Source organism: Lates calcarifer, linkage group LG9, assembly GCF_001640805.2.
Source record: "Lates calcarifer isolate ASB-BC8 linkage group LG9, TLL_Latcal_v3, whole genome shotgun sequence".
Lineage (NCBI taxonomy): Eukaryota > Metazoa > Chordata > Actinopteri > Centropomidae > Lates > Lates calcarifer.
The window spans coordinates 21,139,011-21,158,404 of NC_066841.1; the positions used below are offsets into that span (position 1 = coordinate 21,139,011).

General features: G+C 43.3%; 3 protein-coding genes across 3 annotated transcripts in view; 2 read left to right on the forward strand and 1 right to left on the reverse strand.

The window, feature by feature from the left end:
- Window positions 1–5,634: 5,634 nt before the first annotated feature.
- On the forward strand, window positions 5,635–19,264 carry LOC108887007 (low affinity immunoglobulin gamma Fc region receptor III-like). The gene is given in 9 exon segments (XM_018682175.2): window positions 5,635–6,266; window positions 6,607–6,642; window positions 6,947–7,210; window positions 7,290–7,426; window positions 7,428–7,536; window positions 17,338–17,520; window positions 17,862–17,963; window positions 18,917–19,006; window positions 19,114–19,264. Coding segments are annotated over 9 exon segments (1,029 nt in total). The 5' UTR covers window positions 5,635–6,235; the 3' UTR covers window positions 19,191–19,264.
- On the reverse strand, window positions 10,439–13,367 carry LOC108887021 (butyrophilin-like protein 8). Its single transcript, XM_018682193.2, has 3 exons — window positions 13,070–13,367; window positions 11,337–11,696; window positions 10,439–11,120 (listed from the first exon to the last, which is right to left on the reverse strand). Exons 1-3 carry the CDS (start codon window positions 13,146–13,148, stop codon window positions 11,032–11,034), a joined length of 528 nt encoding a protein of 175 aa, XP_018537709.1. The 5' UTR covers window positions 13,149–13,367; the 3' UTR covers window positions 10,439–11,031.
- Window positions 14,484–19,394, forward strand: part of LOC108887032 (low affinity immunoglobulin gamma Fc region receptor II) — a 42,338-nt gene continuing 37,427 nt past the window's right edge. Inside the window, exons 1-3 of the mRNA XM_051072680.1 lie at window positions 14,484–14,679; window positions 16,177–16,212; window positions 16,475–16,753. Coding sequence (XP_050928637.1) covers window positions 14,649–14,679; window positions 16,177–16,212; window positions 16,475–16,753 — 346 coding nt within the window. The 5' untranslated portion in view covers window positions 14,484–14,648. The remainder of the gene's footprint in view (window positions 14,680–16,176; window positions 16,213–16,474; window positions 16,754–19,394) is intronic.

Sequence of the window (19,394 nt, forward strand, 5' to 3'; positions counted from 1 at the left end):
TTTATTATATAGTTTTCAGTGGACAGTGAGACAGGTGACACTGGTTTGTCTGCTGCTGTTACAGAGAGAGGATCTGTCCTTATTTTACTGATTTCATTTCACACCAGCTGTTAATCACCTGCTTCATCAGCTGGACGAGGAGAGGTGGGAATTGCTCTTCATGTGTCTTTTCAGTAAGATCCCAAAAACAACAGCGACCACAACAACTGACAAACCAGCTGCCACTCCAACATGTACCCTGCTGTTCCTGCTTCTTTCTCCTCCCTCCTCCCTGTCTCCCTCTGTGTTACCTGCAGGGTAGAAGCAGGTGTGAGGTATCAGTGTCAGGTAGGTGATGACTGAAGAACAGAACAGAATCCATTTCCTCTTCAAACTCCTGTCAGACATTATCTACTGCACTTTGATCACATCACTCATACCAGCTGTTTTCTACAAAGTCTCATCAACAACATCTTTAGAAAACACCAACATCTGATCTGTGATCAGCCTTCACTCTCACATCAACAACCAGGAAGCTGCTGCTCCAAAACCCACCTGAGTCTGGACTCTACCAACTCACCTGAGTCTGGATTCTACCAACTCACCTGAGTCTTCAACCACCAGCTCTATGGTTTTGCTGATGCCAGATGTGTCTCTCTTTCTGCGTCCTGTTCTGCTCACTGAAACATAACACTCATATCTCCCAGTGTCGTTGATGCTGACGTTCTGCAGAGTTACGGAAACGTCTCCGTTCTTCATCTCTGGATCTCTCAGCTCCACTCGGTCCATAAAAGACGGATGCTGGTAGTTTTCATATACGCGCTCATCTCGGTAGAAGAAGACATAACCCTCTGGGTTCAGGTCTGACCTGCTCCACTCTAACAGTGTGATTATGGCGTCTTTGGCACCATGACACTCCAGAGTGACATCCTCTCCAGTCTTTACTTTTACTTTGTTCAGATCTAAACAAAAACACAGGAAACATTTTTGACTGCAGCACAGTCAGTGACCTGAAATAACATCAGGAAGTGTTTTATGAACAATATATCACGTATTCACACGTGGAGGAAGTAGGTGAACCTCTGGGTTTAAGGAATGTGGCATTTTTAAATCACACAACCATAGAAAGATACACACACATACTCAAACCTTAACCATCACAACTGAATGCCTAACCCTAAACCCAAAACCAAATCTAACCGTCAAACAGCCCTTTGAAGTTGTGAGGACCAGCTAGAACTCACACACACACACAAACACTCACACAAAACTCACCTTGAAAAGAAGCATAGGCCACAGAAATGAGCATTAAACTGACAAATAAAGACATAGTTTAAGAGTATGAATGAGAGCAGAGCTGACACTGTAACTGCTGCAGGAGACTGGGTGTCGGCTTTCGTTTTCCTTCCTGCATCTGTATGTGTGTGTGTGTATGTGTGTGTGTGTGTCTAGTTAAAGCACGGGAAACTGGCAGACTCACACACCAAACAGAGTAATGTTCCTTTATCTGGTCACCTGTTGTCTGTCTCAGAGAAGGTCACCACTGACTCACAATGAGAGTCATTAGGTTCTCTCTGGATTTATATTATATATATTAATATTAATGACTGACAAAACAACAACAGGCCGACACAGTGATGATGATGATTCTGCTGCCACCTGCTGCTGGTGCCTCCTTTGGATTCATTTGCTGGTCTTGGCTTGACCTCATCATGATGACAACAGTTTCAAGATGAGCTCAATAGTAACCACTTCCATTTTCACTTGTACTCTGACCTCTTCAAATTCTTTGGTTGTTCTGTCTTGTTTGAACATGACTCCTGGGTTAAGAGCAGTCAGCCGTTGTGAGACAGTGAGAGCAGCTTTCTGTTTTAATCCTCTACCCTCCACACTGCAGCCGAGATCGACCACTTGTGAAGACAAACTGTTATTTTCCACCTTCTGCAGAAGTGGACCAAACCATTAGCACCTATTAGCAGAAGGGGGGACGGGGACGCTCAGGAGCTCTGATATTGTGTTAGACACAAGAAACTGTCAGATTATTCAGCTAACCATAATAGTTCACCTATGGTTGTAATAATGTCAAATTACAGATAAAAACTTTGCTTACATGAGGAGCCACCGTGGGAACCATGGTAACAAAGTTTCACTGTTCACCTCAATATAACGGCCCTGCTCATTTCCACCCATCCTGTCTGTGGTTGTTTTCTTGTGTAATAAACCCACCAGTGTTTGTCTTCATCTGTCAGCAACAGCAAAGAAACAAAACCACAAGGAAGGAAGGTCTGTGAAGGTCTGAGCTCAACACAATGGAACAAACTCTCTGGCTGCTCTGTAAGTACAAGATGTACTGTCTGAATGTCAGTAATTATATTTAAGGTGAGAGAAAGAGTCAACTTTTCATATCCTCAAACTCTTTGTTTTGGTGTTGTCGCACATTAAAACCAACCTGAGTCTTGTGTGTCTTCAGTGCTGACATCGCTTCTCTGCTGCAGAACAAACCAAGGTCAGTAAAAGTCTGATGGATGCTTCACTCTGAGATATCAAACATTTTTTATGCTTTTAGGTACAAGACAGAGATATTTCTCTCGCTGAATTTCCCTCCAGCTCGTCTGACTGTGAGTCCCAGCAGATCCTCAGTTTTTTAGAGGAGACTCTGTCTCTCTGAGCTGTGAGGAGGACGACAGCTCTGCTGGATGGAGGCTGAGGAGGAACACAACCAGAGACACCAGAGCTGAGTGTGGAGCTGACTGGGGAAAATCATCTGGTTCTTCTTGCAGCATCAGCGGGGTCATCCCCTGGGACAGTGGAGTTTACTGGTGTGAGTCCAGAGAGGGAGCAACCAGTAACATCATCAGCATCACTGTCACTGGTAAGATCAGACTGTGGAGTTAGTATTGATGAAGCTGTGTGTAAATGGATGAAATGCTGTAGTTTGTCTCTGTGTTGAGGTGGATCAGTGATCCTGCAGAGTCCTGTCCTCCCTGTGATGGAGGGACATGATGTCACTCTGCACTGTAAAACAAAGACCACTCCCTCCAACCTCCCAGCTGCTTTCTATAAAGATGGCTCCCTCATCAGGACTGAGCCTACAGGTCACATGACCATCCACCATGTTACCAAGTCTGATGAAGGCCTCTACAAGTGTCAGATCAGCAGTGATGGAGAGTCTCCACCCAGCTGGATCACTGTCACAGGTCAGGAGCTTCTTCAGTTGTGTTTCCTGTATTCAGTTAATCAGACTTGGAGACTCAGCTGTCAACTGATCACCAACCTCTTAATGAGGTGGTTTAGGTGGTGACCGGAGGCAACCATTGACTCCTTCCTCCAGGAGACCTTTGACTGTTGGAGGTTGCGCACATGAAATCAAAGTTTGGCTTTGATACATCCACTCATTTCCTTTAGGTTTGAATAATCATTTTGTGGTTCTTTTTAGGGAAACCCACGACCACACACTGCTCTACATCCTCCTCAATCATCACTGCTCCTCCACCCTCATCTTCCTCTCCTCACCTCTCAGTGTTGTGGTCCATTCCACTTGTTTGCAGTCTGGCTCCACTGGTGCTACTGGTGAGACGATGTGTCCGGAGGAAAGCTAAAGGTCAGACAGACAGACAGACTTCTGTCTTTCACCTGATTCATTTCTTGTTGGTGTAGTTTTTATGTGGCCATCAGCTCTTCACAGGGCTGTTCAAGGGTTAGGACCTGGGGTTAGGACTGTCGCCTCACAGTGAGAAGGTTCTGGGTGTGAACCCCAGTTTGTTTTTCTGTGCGGAGTTTACACGTCATTGTTTCCTAAAGTCTAGTTCTTTTGTCAGGTCTTTGTGTCTGAGACTGTGTGGGTCTGTCTTCAACACCTCCTGCACACATGCTCCAGTCTCCTGTGAGCTGTCAATAACTCGTCACATGGAAAGGAAAAAATTACTAATGTTTTTCTGAAATCTTTTCCAGAGAGTGCTCCAACAGTGAGAGGATCAGAGGACCTCACCTATCAACAAATAATGATCAGACTGAACAGGACCAGAGGTACAGCAAAACACACACCAGTGTCTCCATCAGAGACCAGTAGTGTACACCTGTCTATCAGGCTCAGATGCAGGGAAATACTGACAGTGAACAAACGTCTTCAGCCTGTGATGACACCGTTACTGCGTCATATGAACTGAACCGTGTGTTTGTGTGTTCAGAGTTTCCAGTGCAGCCGGAGGTCGTCTACTCTTCACTGAGACCGATCTTCACACCTTCACACCAGCCCGACCACCGACGCCCACCTGCTGCAGCTGAATGATAACCAGTGAGCTGTTGTTCTGCCTTGTGACAAATGTGGTTCAGTGATGCGGTTTCATCTTCCTCAGAGGCACTGAAAGTTTTCTCCGGTAGAAAACACACACTGAGGAAATTATTGATCTGTTAATTAATTCAGAAGTGTTTGAAAAGGACTGCACTCACTCCCACAGGTCTGTAGAAATACAGACTTACAGAAAGTGTGCTTAAAGGGTTCAAAATGTCTGCGAGAGAGCACTTGATGATTTGACAGTGGGACAGTCCTAAACCTTCATGGACTCAGTGGGAACCTTCCTCAAAGTCTTTGAGTCCATGAGTGTGGTCGTTTGGATTGGGTCAGAGTTTGCAGCCTGACTGAGAGTCCTGCTGACTCTGCACTGTACATTCTCCTCTCTCATTGGACTGATCAGTCACATCACCATAAAGCAGTAAAGCTCAGTCGCCTTGTCTGACATGTAATACAAGGCTTCCATCTTGATAATAAACGCAGTCTTTGTTCGGAAACATGGTACGCAGCTGATGATTATTTTCATTACTGATAAATCTGCTGATTGTTTTCTCGATGAATCAATAAATTGTTGTACAAAAATGCTGAAAGATGCCTGTTATGATTTCCTACACTCCAAAGTGACGTCTTCATGTATCTTATTTTGTCTGAGTTACAGTTCAAAACCGAAAGACGTTTAGTTTACTGTCATGTGCGACAAAGAAAAGGGGCAAATCCTCAAATGTAAGAGGATGGAACTAGATTTATTTTCTGTCCGTCGACTTATTTCTGCAGTTCAAACCACAGGCATCATATCCAGTTAAATTACAAGTTGTTGCATGTGTCCATGCGACGCAGACATCACTGCCTGCAGAATCAGAATCAGGAGCAGTGACAGGAAGGGGCCAGCAGGTGGCAGCACATCACCACACAGGCCAAATATCTGCTTTAAAAAATGACAACACTGCATCTACACCTCCCGAGTGGTTACAGAGTTTCTAAAAGCACTGGTCCTCATTTATCTACAAAGTCCTCATTGATTACATCCATGTTGCACGGAGACAAGATGACATGATGGTGCACACTGCTGACATAGCAGTATCATTTGAGGTAAAGAGAGAAATCAAAAGCATACAGTTTATTCTTAGCTAAACTTTAACACTGGGGAAGGTGGTCCTCTGAGACAAAATGCTGGGATACAGTTTTGAACAACTCCGGTGCAGCTGATTTAACTGAATGTCCGCCTGCTGAAACTGTACCTTCCCCTTTCCTCATGAACTCTTTTGACCAAATGGATTTCTCTGTATGACTCTGGTAGCGCACTTCTCCTTACAATCTCCAAATGATGCTTCTTGTCTTTGTGCTGACACAGGATTTATTTTACCTTTAGAGAGTGCAGTCAGTTCTTTCTCCTCAGTTTGTCCTCTCTTTTGTCGAACCTACTTCTCCGAAAAGCTGCAACAGTCGAGAAACAACTCAAACTTCTGGATCCAAACTCTCCGATTTTCGACTGGATTTCCTGCAGACTCAGTTCAGACCTAAGTTTTTTGGCACCATGTGAACTCTACAGACGCAGGACACACAGCTGCAGGAGCAGCAAACCTCCTTTTACTGTGGAGTAAGAGGAAGTGCTGCCCCACAGCGCCCCGCAGTGGCAGCATCATGTAACACACTCACATACAGCTCATGACAAACTGGCTGCTAGACACTGCTGCTGAAAGGAGATCAAGACAAAATGAGTCATTACACTGTAGAGATGAGCTGTCACAGATTGCAGTGATTTCATGATTTTCTTCTGTTGTCAGCTGAGAACTTTTCATTTATCAATTAAGACAAAGTTAGTTTACAGGAACAATGTCATGACCTTGTTTCTATAAACTGTTAGACACAGACTCACACTGTGAATACATGTAGGCAGAGGGAGGAAGGAAGTGGGTTTAATTGCTGCGACTATGACAGTCTGAACTTAAAGCCCCCAATGGCACAATGAGAACAACATGTCTTCAGTGGCTGCTCTGTAAGTACAATCTGCTCTGTTTAAAACATTTAAATTAAGCGTGTCTGTTGGGACAAACCGGGTGAATCATCTTCCACAGGTTATAGAATCTGAGCTGCTGTAGCTGGTTGTTTGTGGTCCATCTTTTATAAAGTGGACTGACTGATATCTGATGTTCGGACCCTGAGCCACAGCAGTGCTCTATAGAAATCATGCAACTGAACTTTTATCATGAACTTAGATAGATGTGTAGATGGATTGTTTATTGTCATGACCACCTCAGAGTTTATATGTTCCCGGAAGTGGGGTCGTCTTCTCTGGGTGTTTGTTCAGTCTAAAACCACGTGTCACTTTTCTTCAGCGCTGACCGTGCTGCTGTGCTGCAGAGCCAACAAAGGTTAGTAAACTTATCCAATGACACACAAGTGACTATATCCATATATCCAGTGCACCACCCAAAGCTCAGGCTGTGTTCTTCAAGAGTTGAGGTTATAACCGTCACTCCCCACTCCCTGCTTAGTATTTCCTTGTGGGGAGTGATGAGGTTAGAGCCTAAGCAAATTATTTTACATTCACATAAGACTCTGTTCCATATAAGTAGACTGACTGAACATTCATGAACTCACACTGAACAAACACAGAAAGTGCGCTTAACTTTATGCTTGGTTTTCTTTTTCAAAACACACTGATTCCCCTCTCAGCTCGTCTGACTGTGAGTCCCAGCAGATCTCAGATGTTTGAAGGAGAGTTTGTCTCTCTGAGCTGTGAGGAGGACGACAGCTCTGCTGGATGGAGGCTGAGGAGGAACACAACCAGACAACAGATGACTGAGTGTGGAGCTGAGTGGGGAAGATCATCTGGTTCTTCCTGTAACATCAGTTACATTGTCCCATTGGACAGTGGAGTTTACTGGTGTGAGTCCAGAGAGGGAGCAACCAGTAACATCATCAGCATCACTGTCACTGGTAAGATCAGACTGTGGAGTTAGTATTGATGAAGCTGTGTGTAAATGGATGAAATGCTGTAGTTTGTCTCTGTGTTGAGGTGGATCAGTGATCCTGCAGAGTCCTGTCCTCCCTGTGATGGAGGGACATGATGTCACTCTGCACTGTAAAACAAAGACCACTCCCTCCAACCTCCCAGCTGCTTTCTATAAAGATGGCTCCCTCATCAGGACTGAGTCCTACAGGTCACATGACCATCCACCATGTTACCAAGTCTGATGAAGGCCTCTACAAGTGTAACATCAGCAGTGATGGAGAGTCTCCACCCAGCTGGATCACTGTCACAGGTCAGGAGGACAAAAATTTCAACCTAAACACAGATGGACAGAGGTTATGAATTCACTTGATTTTAATAACCATTTTTGTTGATTTCAGAGAAACCCACCACCACACCTGGACCTACACCCACCTCTCCATCTGGTTCCTACACTACCTCTATTTCTTCATCCTCCTCCTCTCTTCTCCCTGTGTTGGTGTCTTTTTCTTCTCTCTGTGGTCTGGTTGTACTGGTGTTACTGGTTCTACTGGTGAAACGATGGAAACATAAAGGTGAGACAGAGACTTTACAGCTTGTATTTTACATTAACATGTATCAGGTACATTCCACACTTAGTGATTGTTAAAAAATGTAATTCAACAATAAAAAGTCCTTTAAGATTCTCTCATACTGTTGTTTCTTTTGGTTCATTCCAGCTGCTGAAGTAAAAGTTGGAGATGAAGAGGAAGACGTCATGTACTGCAGCGTTGAAATATCGCAACATCTACAGCCAATCAGACGGAGCAGAGGTAGTGATTTTTATTGTGCTGTGTTTTTAGGACTTTAGAGTTAAGACACTTCTGGAAAACACTTTAAAACAATCTGATTTTTACGTCTTTTGTTGATGATCAGACTTTTTATACGAAGCTTTTTATGGTCTTGTTTCAATGATACATTTGTTTATAGAAACTCTGATTTACTGTCCTTCAGTCTGTGTAGTTAGTCTGATTGTGTGTCTGTTGTGTACCCTGCTCTGACTGTTTTAACATATGCAGCAGAAACTAACAGCTCTGCTGTCGTCCAGTTTCCTGTTATAGAAACAACCTTGAGCTAAACTTGGTCTCGTTCGTGTTTCTCGGAAACATCTGCGGAAACAGAAGCTTCATCACCATTACATCAGCTCTGTTTCTGCATGTGCCGCCTTTTCACCTCATTTGAATGTCGAGAATCATTTTCTAAACGTGACGTTTTGCTCAAACAAAATCACCGATCTGTTCATTTAATCCAGTTTAACTTCATCTTCTCTCCATTTGTTCTTACATGAAAAAAACACATTAACTGTAGTAGCAGTATCTCCGACTCTAGATGCAGTACTGTATGAGTTGCAGAACTTGCAGTAATAATAATAATATTGTCTTTTCCAGAGAGTGAAGCAGCTGCGGTTTATTCAGCAGTGAGAACAGAAGACGTCAGTTCTGGACAAACAGTCGTCAGACCATACAGCAGCAGAGGTACAGCTGCTCTCCTCTCATATGAAACATTCAGATAAATGACCTGTGTGTGATCTGCATGTCACTCTATGTTTCTAATTGGACTCAAACTGACACAGACTATGGTTATATTGGAGAATAACACTGCAGGTAACACAGTGACAGATGTACCGCATCTCCTAAAAACATCTTTACAATAAAAGGTTTGCTGTTTGAAACTTTCAATGTGAAGCACTGATCAGATCAGTCTGAAACTAAAACCCAAACCACAGAGAAACAGAGCTTCCTGTCATGATTTTTATCGTCCTCAAATGTAGATTTTTACTTTCAGATGTGCTTTGACATATTTTTAAGCAGAGAAACCCTGAAATTATTATTATTTTTTGTCATTTTGGTTTTCTGCAGGACAGAGCGGAGCTGAACCCGACTGATCTGCTGCTGTAGAATTCAAAGTCAGTCTTACTATGTTTTGCAGATGTTTCATACATTTCTATTCCAGTGAATCTAATGATAACTGACAACTCTGAACTACTATGTACATTTTCTTTGTTTTGGTGCAGGATCAATAAACTTCAGTCTCATCTGTTGGTTTTCTGGTGTGGTTCTGAGAGTTTCACCATCAGAGGAAACATTTAACTTGAACCAAATGATGAGAGAGAACAAGATCAGAGGAACCGCAACCGCAGACCGAACACAGCATCATTGTCATGCATCATCTGCAAAAACACACAGTGAGTTTCAGTGAGGTGTGAAGTGGTAATGTTACGTATAGACAAACCTCTGCCTTCACTCAGCTCTGGTCTCAGATCACAACTCAACTTTATGTATAAAGTAAGAAATAAGAACAAGTAAGTGATTAAAATAATAATAATAATAATAATAATAATAATAAACTGAATACTGTCCTCCTGTAGAAAACGACCGCATACGTCGTTTGTGCAGCAGCTTCTTACGACCCAGAGTTACGTCTTTTTAAGCGACATCTAGTGGCCATAGTAATTAGACGCTGCCACAACGTCAACCGCGTGTTTATTATTGTTGCCATGACGCCGAAGCTTCGGTACGAGACTTGCGGCTCGTATCTGAGGAAGAAGTGACCCATTACGGTCGATTGGGTCGAAGGGCTTGTTGAATATAGACTAGAATAGAATACAGATGTATTCTACTCATCTTCTTGTATGAAAAGGTTTGGTGTACATCAGTCACTGTGAGACGGTTTCTGTTTATTATATTATTCACCCAAGCAGCAGGAAGTCAAATCCAGCGTGTTGTTGCTGCCAGAAAACTAGAATTAAATAACTGCAGAATAAATATGCTAAAGAGAATAAAATCCGATGTTATCACATCACAGCAGTAACAGGAAGCAGTCAGCAGGTGGCAGCATTATCACATCATTCACTTTGTGTGATGACATGAAAGTGAAATACAAGCACAGAAAAAATCCCCAAAGATTCAGCACTCGATGAGCTGGTGCTTTCTCCTGCTTCATATTTATCTGAACTGCACTGAGAGGCTGCAGGTGGGACCGACCGTGAGCTCAGGAGTCAAAGTCATGTGACTTATTCAACCAATCACTACCTGAAGGATGTCTGTCTTCACGTGTCTTCTCAGCAGATTCAAGTATTTTCTCATCTTGTTGATGTTCTCACTGTTCATGCGCCGCACTCGTGATGAGTAAAAATCACATGATCTTCAAAAAACACAAACAACTGAGAAACACAGTTGGGTTTGAGCAGATTGATCATTTATTTCAAACATTTTAACATGCGATTCACACATTTTGACCCCTGTGACAAAAACACTTAAGTATGAAACAAATACTTAGAATAATAATACAAATTAACTTGATTATGCAAAAACACTGATACAATCTTGAAGAGCTACACTGATGTGGTCCTGCAGGTAGCAGAGCAGATGCCCTCGCCTCAGCATCTGAACTTCTGTCTTAAACGCTGTGGTTTGAAGCTGAGTTTCACTCGTCTGTTCCTGTCTGACTCTAAGACACCTGCCTGATCACTTTCAGCCACATCACAGCTGTGCTGACTTACTGCTAATATGAAGCGAATATGTCCTGCTGCTTCAGATTAAAACTTCACTGTGGGATGAAATGTCTATTGCAGAATTAATGGAGCCTCATTAGCTGTGCTACTCTTACTGTGCTGTGCAGTCGAAAAGCACTTGAACCACGGCTATTTACGGCACGGTGCAACTAACCTCGCAACAGAAAAACCATAGAAAGCAGAACCACAGCAATGCAGCTCAGCCTGCGGTGAGGCTGGAGATGGATTTTCTGCCCCTCATTCTTTAAACTTTCCTCAAAAAGGCAACAACAACAATGAAACAAACATCACAGGCAGCACTGAGACTAACAGACCAGCTGTGTGTTGTCCAGTTCCAGCGTTTCCTGCAGAGCACAAACAGGTGAGAGTGGACAAGTAAGTCATGACTGAAGAACAGGACAGAACAGAATCCATTTTCTATTCACCTTCTAAACATTTCAGATGTACGAATTTGAGTAAATTATAAAATAAAAGCTTCTCTTAACATTACTATCCTTATCAGCAGTGAGCTGGAGGAAATGAAAAGGTTGAAATCAGCACAATGAACTGAATAAACTCACGTGACTCTATGACCGTCAGCTTGACGATGCTGACGGGGTCACTGCTGATAAAGGCCCTCTTCCTGCGGACAGCGGCTTCCTGTTTAACTCGGCACTCGTATGTTCCTGTGTCGTTGACTGTTACCCTCCTCAGGATTACGGACAGGTTACCATTCTTCAGCTGATGGTCTGCCAGCTCCACGCGGCCCTCAAAAGCTGGATCCTGGTTGGTTTTATCTGCCTGCTCATCCCTGTAAAAGAAGACGTACTTCGAGACCATTTCAGGTCGGCTCCACTCTGCAGCTATGATGGGGGTTTTGCTGGGAGCTTCACAGGGCAGAGTGGTGTTTTGTTTAGGTCGAGCAGTGATGCTCCACTGGTCTGAAAAATAAAAACACACTGGCTGAGGACTGGTAATATCAGAAAAAATGAACTGCATGAAGTTCAGCTCATAAGTTCTGTTCTAATACGACGAGAGAGAGAGATCTGATTTTTACAACACCTTTATTTTCCAAAAAATAAGGACAATCTCAACACAACATGAGAATCAGATGAAGCAGAGATGAAAAAGATTCAGAAATGCACAGCTTGGCCCGTTTAACAGCTGCCTCTTCTTTACATTACTTCTCACTCTCATCACAGAAGACACAGAAGACAAGAACACAGTTTTCAAAGTGTCAGTGAACCATGTCTTCTACAGTCCAGGGAACAGTGGAAAATAGCCTGTGGTTCTTGGCAGAGAGGATGTTTACTGGACACTGTTGGATTAATCTTAGAAGTGAAGCTGATGACAGCCAGCAGCCCCTGCAGATCAGCTGATCTCTTGTTTGAGGGTGATTTATGAAACAGCCTCCACACTGGTTCAGGTTCATTCTGTCTCTCCACACGGTGCAGACTTTCTCTTGTTCAGAGCTTGAACACAGAACTGATTCAGAACCTTCCCTGTCAACGTGTACAGGTCTGCAGCTGCAGCAGATTTACAGTCCAGTAATGATCCTGCCAGTCCAGTTTGATTTCCCTGTTCAGAGAAAGGATCCCCTTCATCATTCAGGTGTTTAAGATATCTCAGGTGCCATGACTTGATCTCAGCCTCTGCCTCCATCTTGTGAAGTCCTGGACCTGCAGCATCCACGTTATGTTTCAGCTTCATGGTCCTGGCTGTGATTGCTGAGTGAGACCAGGTCTGCTATCATCACAGACATCCACCTGGGCCTCATAAATTAGAGGCTCAGATCAGATCACTGAAAAACTAGGGTTATAGTTCCTATGGTATCCTGACAGGGACAAAAGAGGTTCCAATAAAATGATAATAAAGATCAATAGATATTTTTATAGATCAGATCGTTTTTCTGTTTGAGTCTTTCTATGTGTCCAGTCTGGTTTTAAAACAGAAGGTTCAGTTTTGGACTGACCAGCAGGTGTCAGTGTTTCGCCTGGTTCCGACGGCGCTGCTGTAATTTAACTTCTCTGACTCACATAAACTTGCTCATAAATTCTGATTTGATCTACAGAGCAGAAACCCTCCGTCATAAACCCGTGTCCCGACTCTGTGGTTTTTAGGTTTGTGAACCCACATACGTTTGTTGTTGTTGCTCATTTCCGCGTCCACTGCGCAGGCCTCGGGTCTAAATGTCGGAATATTCAACGTGCTCGTGTTTACACCTCGCTAAGGTAGGCGGGGATCTGCTGAGGATATTCATGGTTAAGATGCCTTTAACTCGCCTTGTAGACTGAAACCATGCAGTGAGACTCACCCGCTGCTCCGTCAGACAAGGAGATCAACACAGAGACCAGCAGAGTCCTCATGGGAGTTCCTCTTTCGCAGTGACTCATGTTTTCCGTTGTTGTTTGTTTCCTTAAAAATATTAGGTGTCAAAAATCTAATAATCACACAGAGACAGACCCGTCGACAGAGATGAGTGATTATCCTGTAGTTAGAGACTCGGGGCTGCACTTTAGACTTCGAAAAATGATCTTTGTTGGACAGGCAAAGCGGAAGTTCCACACACCCCCAAACACGTGTGTATGGGTGGTGCCTCGAGTGTAGTTGTTTATCTGGAGAAGATTCTCAAACTCTTTTTCTCTCCCTCCAGCAGAGGGTAAACACTCTGTGTTAGAAACAGGAGAATACGATCATTCCGACATTAACATCAGCCACAAACAACAGGAAATTGAGCCCATTATATTTTCCTCTATTTCCTGTATTTTACGGAGGTAAACCAACACGACAAAAATAGCTAAAACATAAAGCAGGAAGTCCAGCCATATACAAACTACTCCTACAAATGCAATGACAACAAATGTCCAGCAGATGTCACCATGGTAACCGTCACATACATAGAAACAGCAGACCCTTTCTTACACCATGACACTGCCACTGTATCTTCTTTTATCGGCTGGTAGTTGTAGATGTGTGTTTGTGTGTGTCAGGTGTTGGTGTGGCTGGTTTCAACCTGAGCTCTGCTTCCTGTTTCTGAAAATATGTAGCTTGGTCTGTCAGCACCTGTTCAGCACCAGTTCTAGGACTGTAAATCAACCTTTGCATGTATGAGGTAGAACAGTCAGTGAATGCATCGCTGTTCTGATGTTCAGCGCTGATTCAGAACCCCAGGGCTCAAGATGTTAAGCTCAGTCCAGAACAAAAGCAGCGTCTCAGCAGCCTGTGTTGACCACTGAGTTATCAGGTCATGATGGATCAGTCTCTCTACGGAGGTAACATCCTGTGAATTCAGACTGTTATGTTCACTCTGAAGATGTTTTTGTTCACATCCTGAACACCTCTAACCAAACACCATTACACGCCAGCTGTTGACAAGCAAGAGCAAACTCACTTCCTCCACGTTTCCATGCAACTCGACCACATTCGAATCAGGAAGATGTGATTGTGTCGAGGTTCTTTCACGTGGCAGAAATTCATGTTTGATTGCAGCACAGATCAGGATGTTCATGTTAAATATTAGTACACAGTGAAAACCTTTTCACTTATGCAAATACTCTCATCAGATCTTAGATTGATATCTGTGAATTTGTTGACGTTGACAAACCTGCAGAACGAGCCTATGATGTGTAAACTGCTGGTATATGATCAAACTGACCCCTTCATGTCAAAATGAAATGATCCTTTCAAGAGAAGTTGGAGAGCTGATGCTTGATTTCATCATTTGTAACTTTATTCTCTATATTACACCTGTTCTCATGATTAAAAAAAAAGCTAAGTGTTATTTCCCTCAGTTACAGAAAGAGAGAAAACCACAGACACTCAGAGAGGAAGAGGGTGGGCTTTTCTAAGTTTGAAAAAGAACAACAGTTTATGACAACTCAGTAAGTGAGACAATGAAGGATGCGTCTCTACGATGTCTGCTCTGTAAGTGCAATCTTTTCTCTCTCTCTTTTTTTTTACAGGAGAAGTGATGATGTTGGGATGAAGCTGAGTTCTGCTGTGAAGAAATGCTGAAGTCAGTTTCTGTGAGTTCAGATACATGTGTCGTCTCTGCTGACGGAGCAGTGCAGCACTGGTCGGTTCACCTCATACATCTCACAAAGGTGGAAACACTGACCCCAGCATCTGTGGACATACTGCATGTAAACTGCCTTAAATCCTACAGTCACAGGTCCACTCAGTGACTTTGTGCTACGTGTCGGTTAGCCACAGCATGCAGCAAACTAACATGTATAGAGTGATAGAATCACTCGAGATTACACAGTACTGTACATCAAAGAAATCCAGGAAAACCTTAATAAGTTTGGTTACTGTGCTTTCCCTAACCAGCTGTGTGAACCTCTGTGTTGTTACTGCAGTAACTTTATCATTTTAGTCTCCTTTATACCTGAAGACACAATGTCAAATGTGCATCCTTACTACACAGAGGACTAGGCTTTGCTGCCACGTCTCTGGTGTTTAATTCTAGTGTTTGTTGTTGTTCAAAAACTGTCCTCGTGTCCTCAACCACCGTCCCTGTACACAGCTTCAGTCGCTAACGTTTAAGACTTCAATCCTCTGGCGGATAAAAGGACTAATGTCTCAGCAGGATTTAGAAGAACTTATTTACCTTCAAAGGATCAATTTCTGTGATGTTGTTTTTACAGATCTTAGATCAGACAGCTGCAGCTGACTCTCCACTAAGACCAGGACGGTGAATTACTTCAGTCCAGAACTCAGATCTGTGCGATGGCTTCCTATAAGTAGGTTAGAGGTACCTGTGAAGCATGCATACAATATATCAATACGACGGAAAGCATCAGCAGCAACACAATCTGTTAACTCTGACTGTTCTCTGTACTGATCTCAGACCAGTGCTGGCTCCAGTCTGTGGTCTGTGGTTTGACTCTCAAACAGTGCAAGCATTTGAAATGAGGCTATGTGAATCTGCCACTGTTGCTTCAGCCAGTGCTCAGAGTCATGAGGGGCTGCAGTAGAATGACCATAACAAAATAATAGACATAATAATAGACAAATGAAAGTAGTGTGATGCATGTATCATACCTTAATGAAGTGGTACGGTTGGTAAAAAAAAAAAAAAAAAAAAAAAAAAAAAGTATATTTGGTTAGAAAGCAGATTGTCGTAGAAATTCATGTTCATGTTGGATTCTTGTATCCAAACAGAGCTAGTTTCTCCACTGTAGTGTCCACGCTGATCTTGTCATGGTAAAAGTCTAGGGTTAGGCTGTAGGGTTTCTCAGTCTGGGACTAAAGGTCTAGGAGCAAATGCAGCATCACTGCAGTCGTGCTGTAGACAGGATGTCAGCTGAGTGAGATTCAGTCTATAAGTGAGAGTATGTAGGCTCACAAAGTAGGTTTAGGCCTCTCATCCTTTTGATGTGGTTCCATGTGGACTTGAACTAATCTGTCTTCTCTCTTCAGCACTGACTTTGTTGCTGTGCTGCACATCCACCAAAGGTTAGTAAATTTCCTGTGTAGTTCTAATAAAACTACCTGACTCTGTGTGGGAAACCCTCTCAGACATGAGTCTGTTAGTGTGTAGCACAGTTTTGGAAGTTGATTGCTTTTAGGTTTTAGGGTTAGAAACCTGAGGCTGTCATTCAACCTGGCCATAAAAATGAAGCTATTTTAAGTCTGTTTCCATGTCTTTACTCTCTGGAGAAACAGACTTGACAGCAAAATTAGACACTAAGCATTTCTCCTTTTACCAATTCCCCAGTGCTGATCCTCTCAGCTCGTCTGACTGTGAGTCCCAGCAGCTCTCAGATGTTTGTTGGAGAGTCTGTCTCTCTGAGCTGTGAGGAGGACGACAGCTCTGCTGGATGGAGGCTGTGGAGGAGGACAACCAATAAAACCAGAGCTGAGTGTGGAGCTGGGTGGGGAAGATCATCTGGTTCTTCCTGTATCATCAGCTACACCCTCCCAGGGGACAGTGGAGTTTACTGGTGTGAGTCCAGAGAGGGAGCAACCAGTAACATCATCAGCATCACTGTCACTGGTAAGATCAGACTGTGGAGTTAGTATTGATGAAGCTGTGTGTAAATGGATGAAATGCTGTAGTTTGTCTCTGTGTTGAGGTGGATCAGTGATCCTGCAGAGTCCTGTCCTCCCTGTGATGGAGGGACATGATGTCACTCTGCACTGTAAAACAAAGACCACTCCCTCCAACCTCCCAGCTGCTTTCTATAAAGATGGCTCCCTCATCAGGACTGAGCCTACAGGTCACATGACCATCCACCATGTTACCAAGTCTGATGAAGGCCTCTACAAGTGTCAACATCAGCAGTGATGGAGAGTCTCCACCCAGCTGGATCACTGTCACAGGTCAGGAGGACAAACAGGATTCTTCAGTCATTAGAATGAGACGTTTCTAAATTTACCTTCAGAAATGAATCACGGTGTGAATTTCTCAGAGCAGTCCCCCAGCAGGACAGTAACACACCAAAGAAACTGCTCAGTCTCAAAGAAGATGAGAAAGAGCTCAAACCGTTGACTGTTGGGGGGTTGATCGGTCAACCTTTGGGAACTTCCTGTATCTGTTGCCTCCTTCTGTTACCAGTACTTATTTTTTTGTTTTTATAGGAAAGCCCACCAACACCACCACTACTCCTCTTCCTTCATCCTCCTGTAGTCCTGGTACCTCCTTATCTCCAATTGAATCACCTCCCCTCGCAGTGTTGTGGTCTGTTCTTCCTGTCTGTGGTCTGATCGCACTGGTTCCTCTGGTTCTGCTTGTGAGACAATGCTTCTCTAGGAAATCTAAAGGTTAGACATAGACTTAGAGTTTGATATCAGTCAGCGGTGTGCTTTTCTATCAATTACTTGTGTGTTCTCTGTTTAATAGTTTCTTTATTTAAACTGGAATCATCATTTTATTTGCTTTTCTTGTGAGGCTCTTGGTTAGATCTGTTTCAGATTGACTGCTGATGATGGTTTGGAGGTACAAGTGATGAATTAATGATAACACAGTGCTGGAAACATCAAAGTCTTTAGGAGAGGAAATGAAACTAATGGATGTACATCTGCTTTCACAACGATTGAGATTTGCAACATCTGTATATCATCTGGTCCCTGGACTTGACTCTGCTCATTTCTGTTCAACCCAGGTCCAGGTCCCGACCAGGAGGTAGAAGAAGGACACCATGACACCACATTCAGCCATGTCAGCACAATATATCAGCTCCATGCCCCGAGCAGACCACACACAGGTACTGTGGTGATTTTACTGTGTTGTCTCAATAACTGTCAGATGAGTTGTGATTAAATTTGGTTCAGACATTCATGTTCCCCTCAGGATGAATTCAGCTTCTTTTCATTTATCTATTTAATGCCGATGATGCTTTTGAACATTTAGGTTTTATTCTTAACAGTTTTGCTCAGCACAGGGTTGTTTAGTCTGGCTGATGTTACCGTGTGGTAAAATGTGGTGAAACGTGTCCACTGGCTCTAACAGAAGCGAGCAGCTCTGTGGTCATCCACTTTCCTGTTTCATAAATAACCTCCTGAATTCACTATGTCTCCTCTTTCACAGCAGTGGTGTTAATATGTTACTTATTATTATCATAGTTATGCCTGTGAATTTCTTCTGATTTGATTCAAACATTCACTTGGACTCAAGGATGCACTGATTAGATTTTGGTCGTCAAAGGTCTCTGCAACCTCACAAAACATGTCTTTTAGTCATAACTCAAGAATTCATGACTGATTCTAATAAAAATACACGTAATACTTTCCTCACTTAAACTGATCAGACACAACATTAAGCCCCTGACAGGTGAATAACAGTGATAGTCATGTTACAGTCCAGTGATCTGCTGGGAAACATTGGCTCCTTCATACCATCAACCTTAACATTGTTATACACTCATGGAAACAGCGCCCCCCAGTGGCCTCCCCCCAGCAGGACAGTGCACCCACCACACCAGAAAACCTGCTCAGAAATGTCTGGAGGAACACAACGAAGAACCCAGAGTGTTTACCTGGACTCCAAACCCCCAGATCCCAATCTGATCCAGGATCTGTGGGATGATGTAGAACTACGGGGCAGTATTTCTACTTTTTAAAGTAGTTTTTTTGGGTATTAGTTGTATTAGATGTACTGCAGCTGATGCTCTGACAGTACTGTATCAGTTACTTCCATTAATCTGATTCCCTCTTCCAGAGAGTGATCCAGCTGCAGTTTATGCATCAGTGCGAAGAACTACAGACGTCACTTATGGACGAGTTGCCATCAGAACAAACAACAGGAGAGGTACAGCAGCTGCTCTGTAACACTGACCAGGCTGCAGGCTGATTTACTCAGACTCTGGTTTCAGTTTTCCCAACAGACATTGTTAACACTTACCTGTGTGTGTTCAGAGCTTCCACCAGACCCCGAAGTCGTCTACTCTTCAGTGAGGCCGACCTCCACACTTTCAGACCAGTCCAACCACTGACGTCCTGCTGCTGGTTCACTGCAGAGCCGCTCACACCTCCTTATTTATTTCATCACACTCTACGACTCCTGCAGCTGCACACAGACAGACTGCATCTGACTTTTCTGTTCTTTATCCATTGTATCTGAATGTACTTCAATGAACCACAAAAACATTAAATGTTTGTCAGTGTATATGATGATACATAGTATCATCATATACACA

Bases quoted from the DNA above. Each gene is read 5' to 3' on its own strand.
- LOC108887021 (XM_018682193.2), bottom strand. From the start codon at position 13,148: ATGAGTCACTGCGAAAGAGGAACTCCCATGAGGACTCTGCTGGTCTCT. The intron at 11,697-13,069 runs GTGAGTCTCACT...TTTATTTTTCAG, and splicing joins CTTGTCTGACGGAGCAGCGG to ACCAGTGGAGCATCACTGCT. The intron at 11,121-11,336 runs GTGAGTTTATTC...TGTGCTCTGCAG, and splicing joins GCTGACGGTCATAGAGTCAC to GAAACGCTGGAACTGGACAA.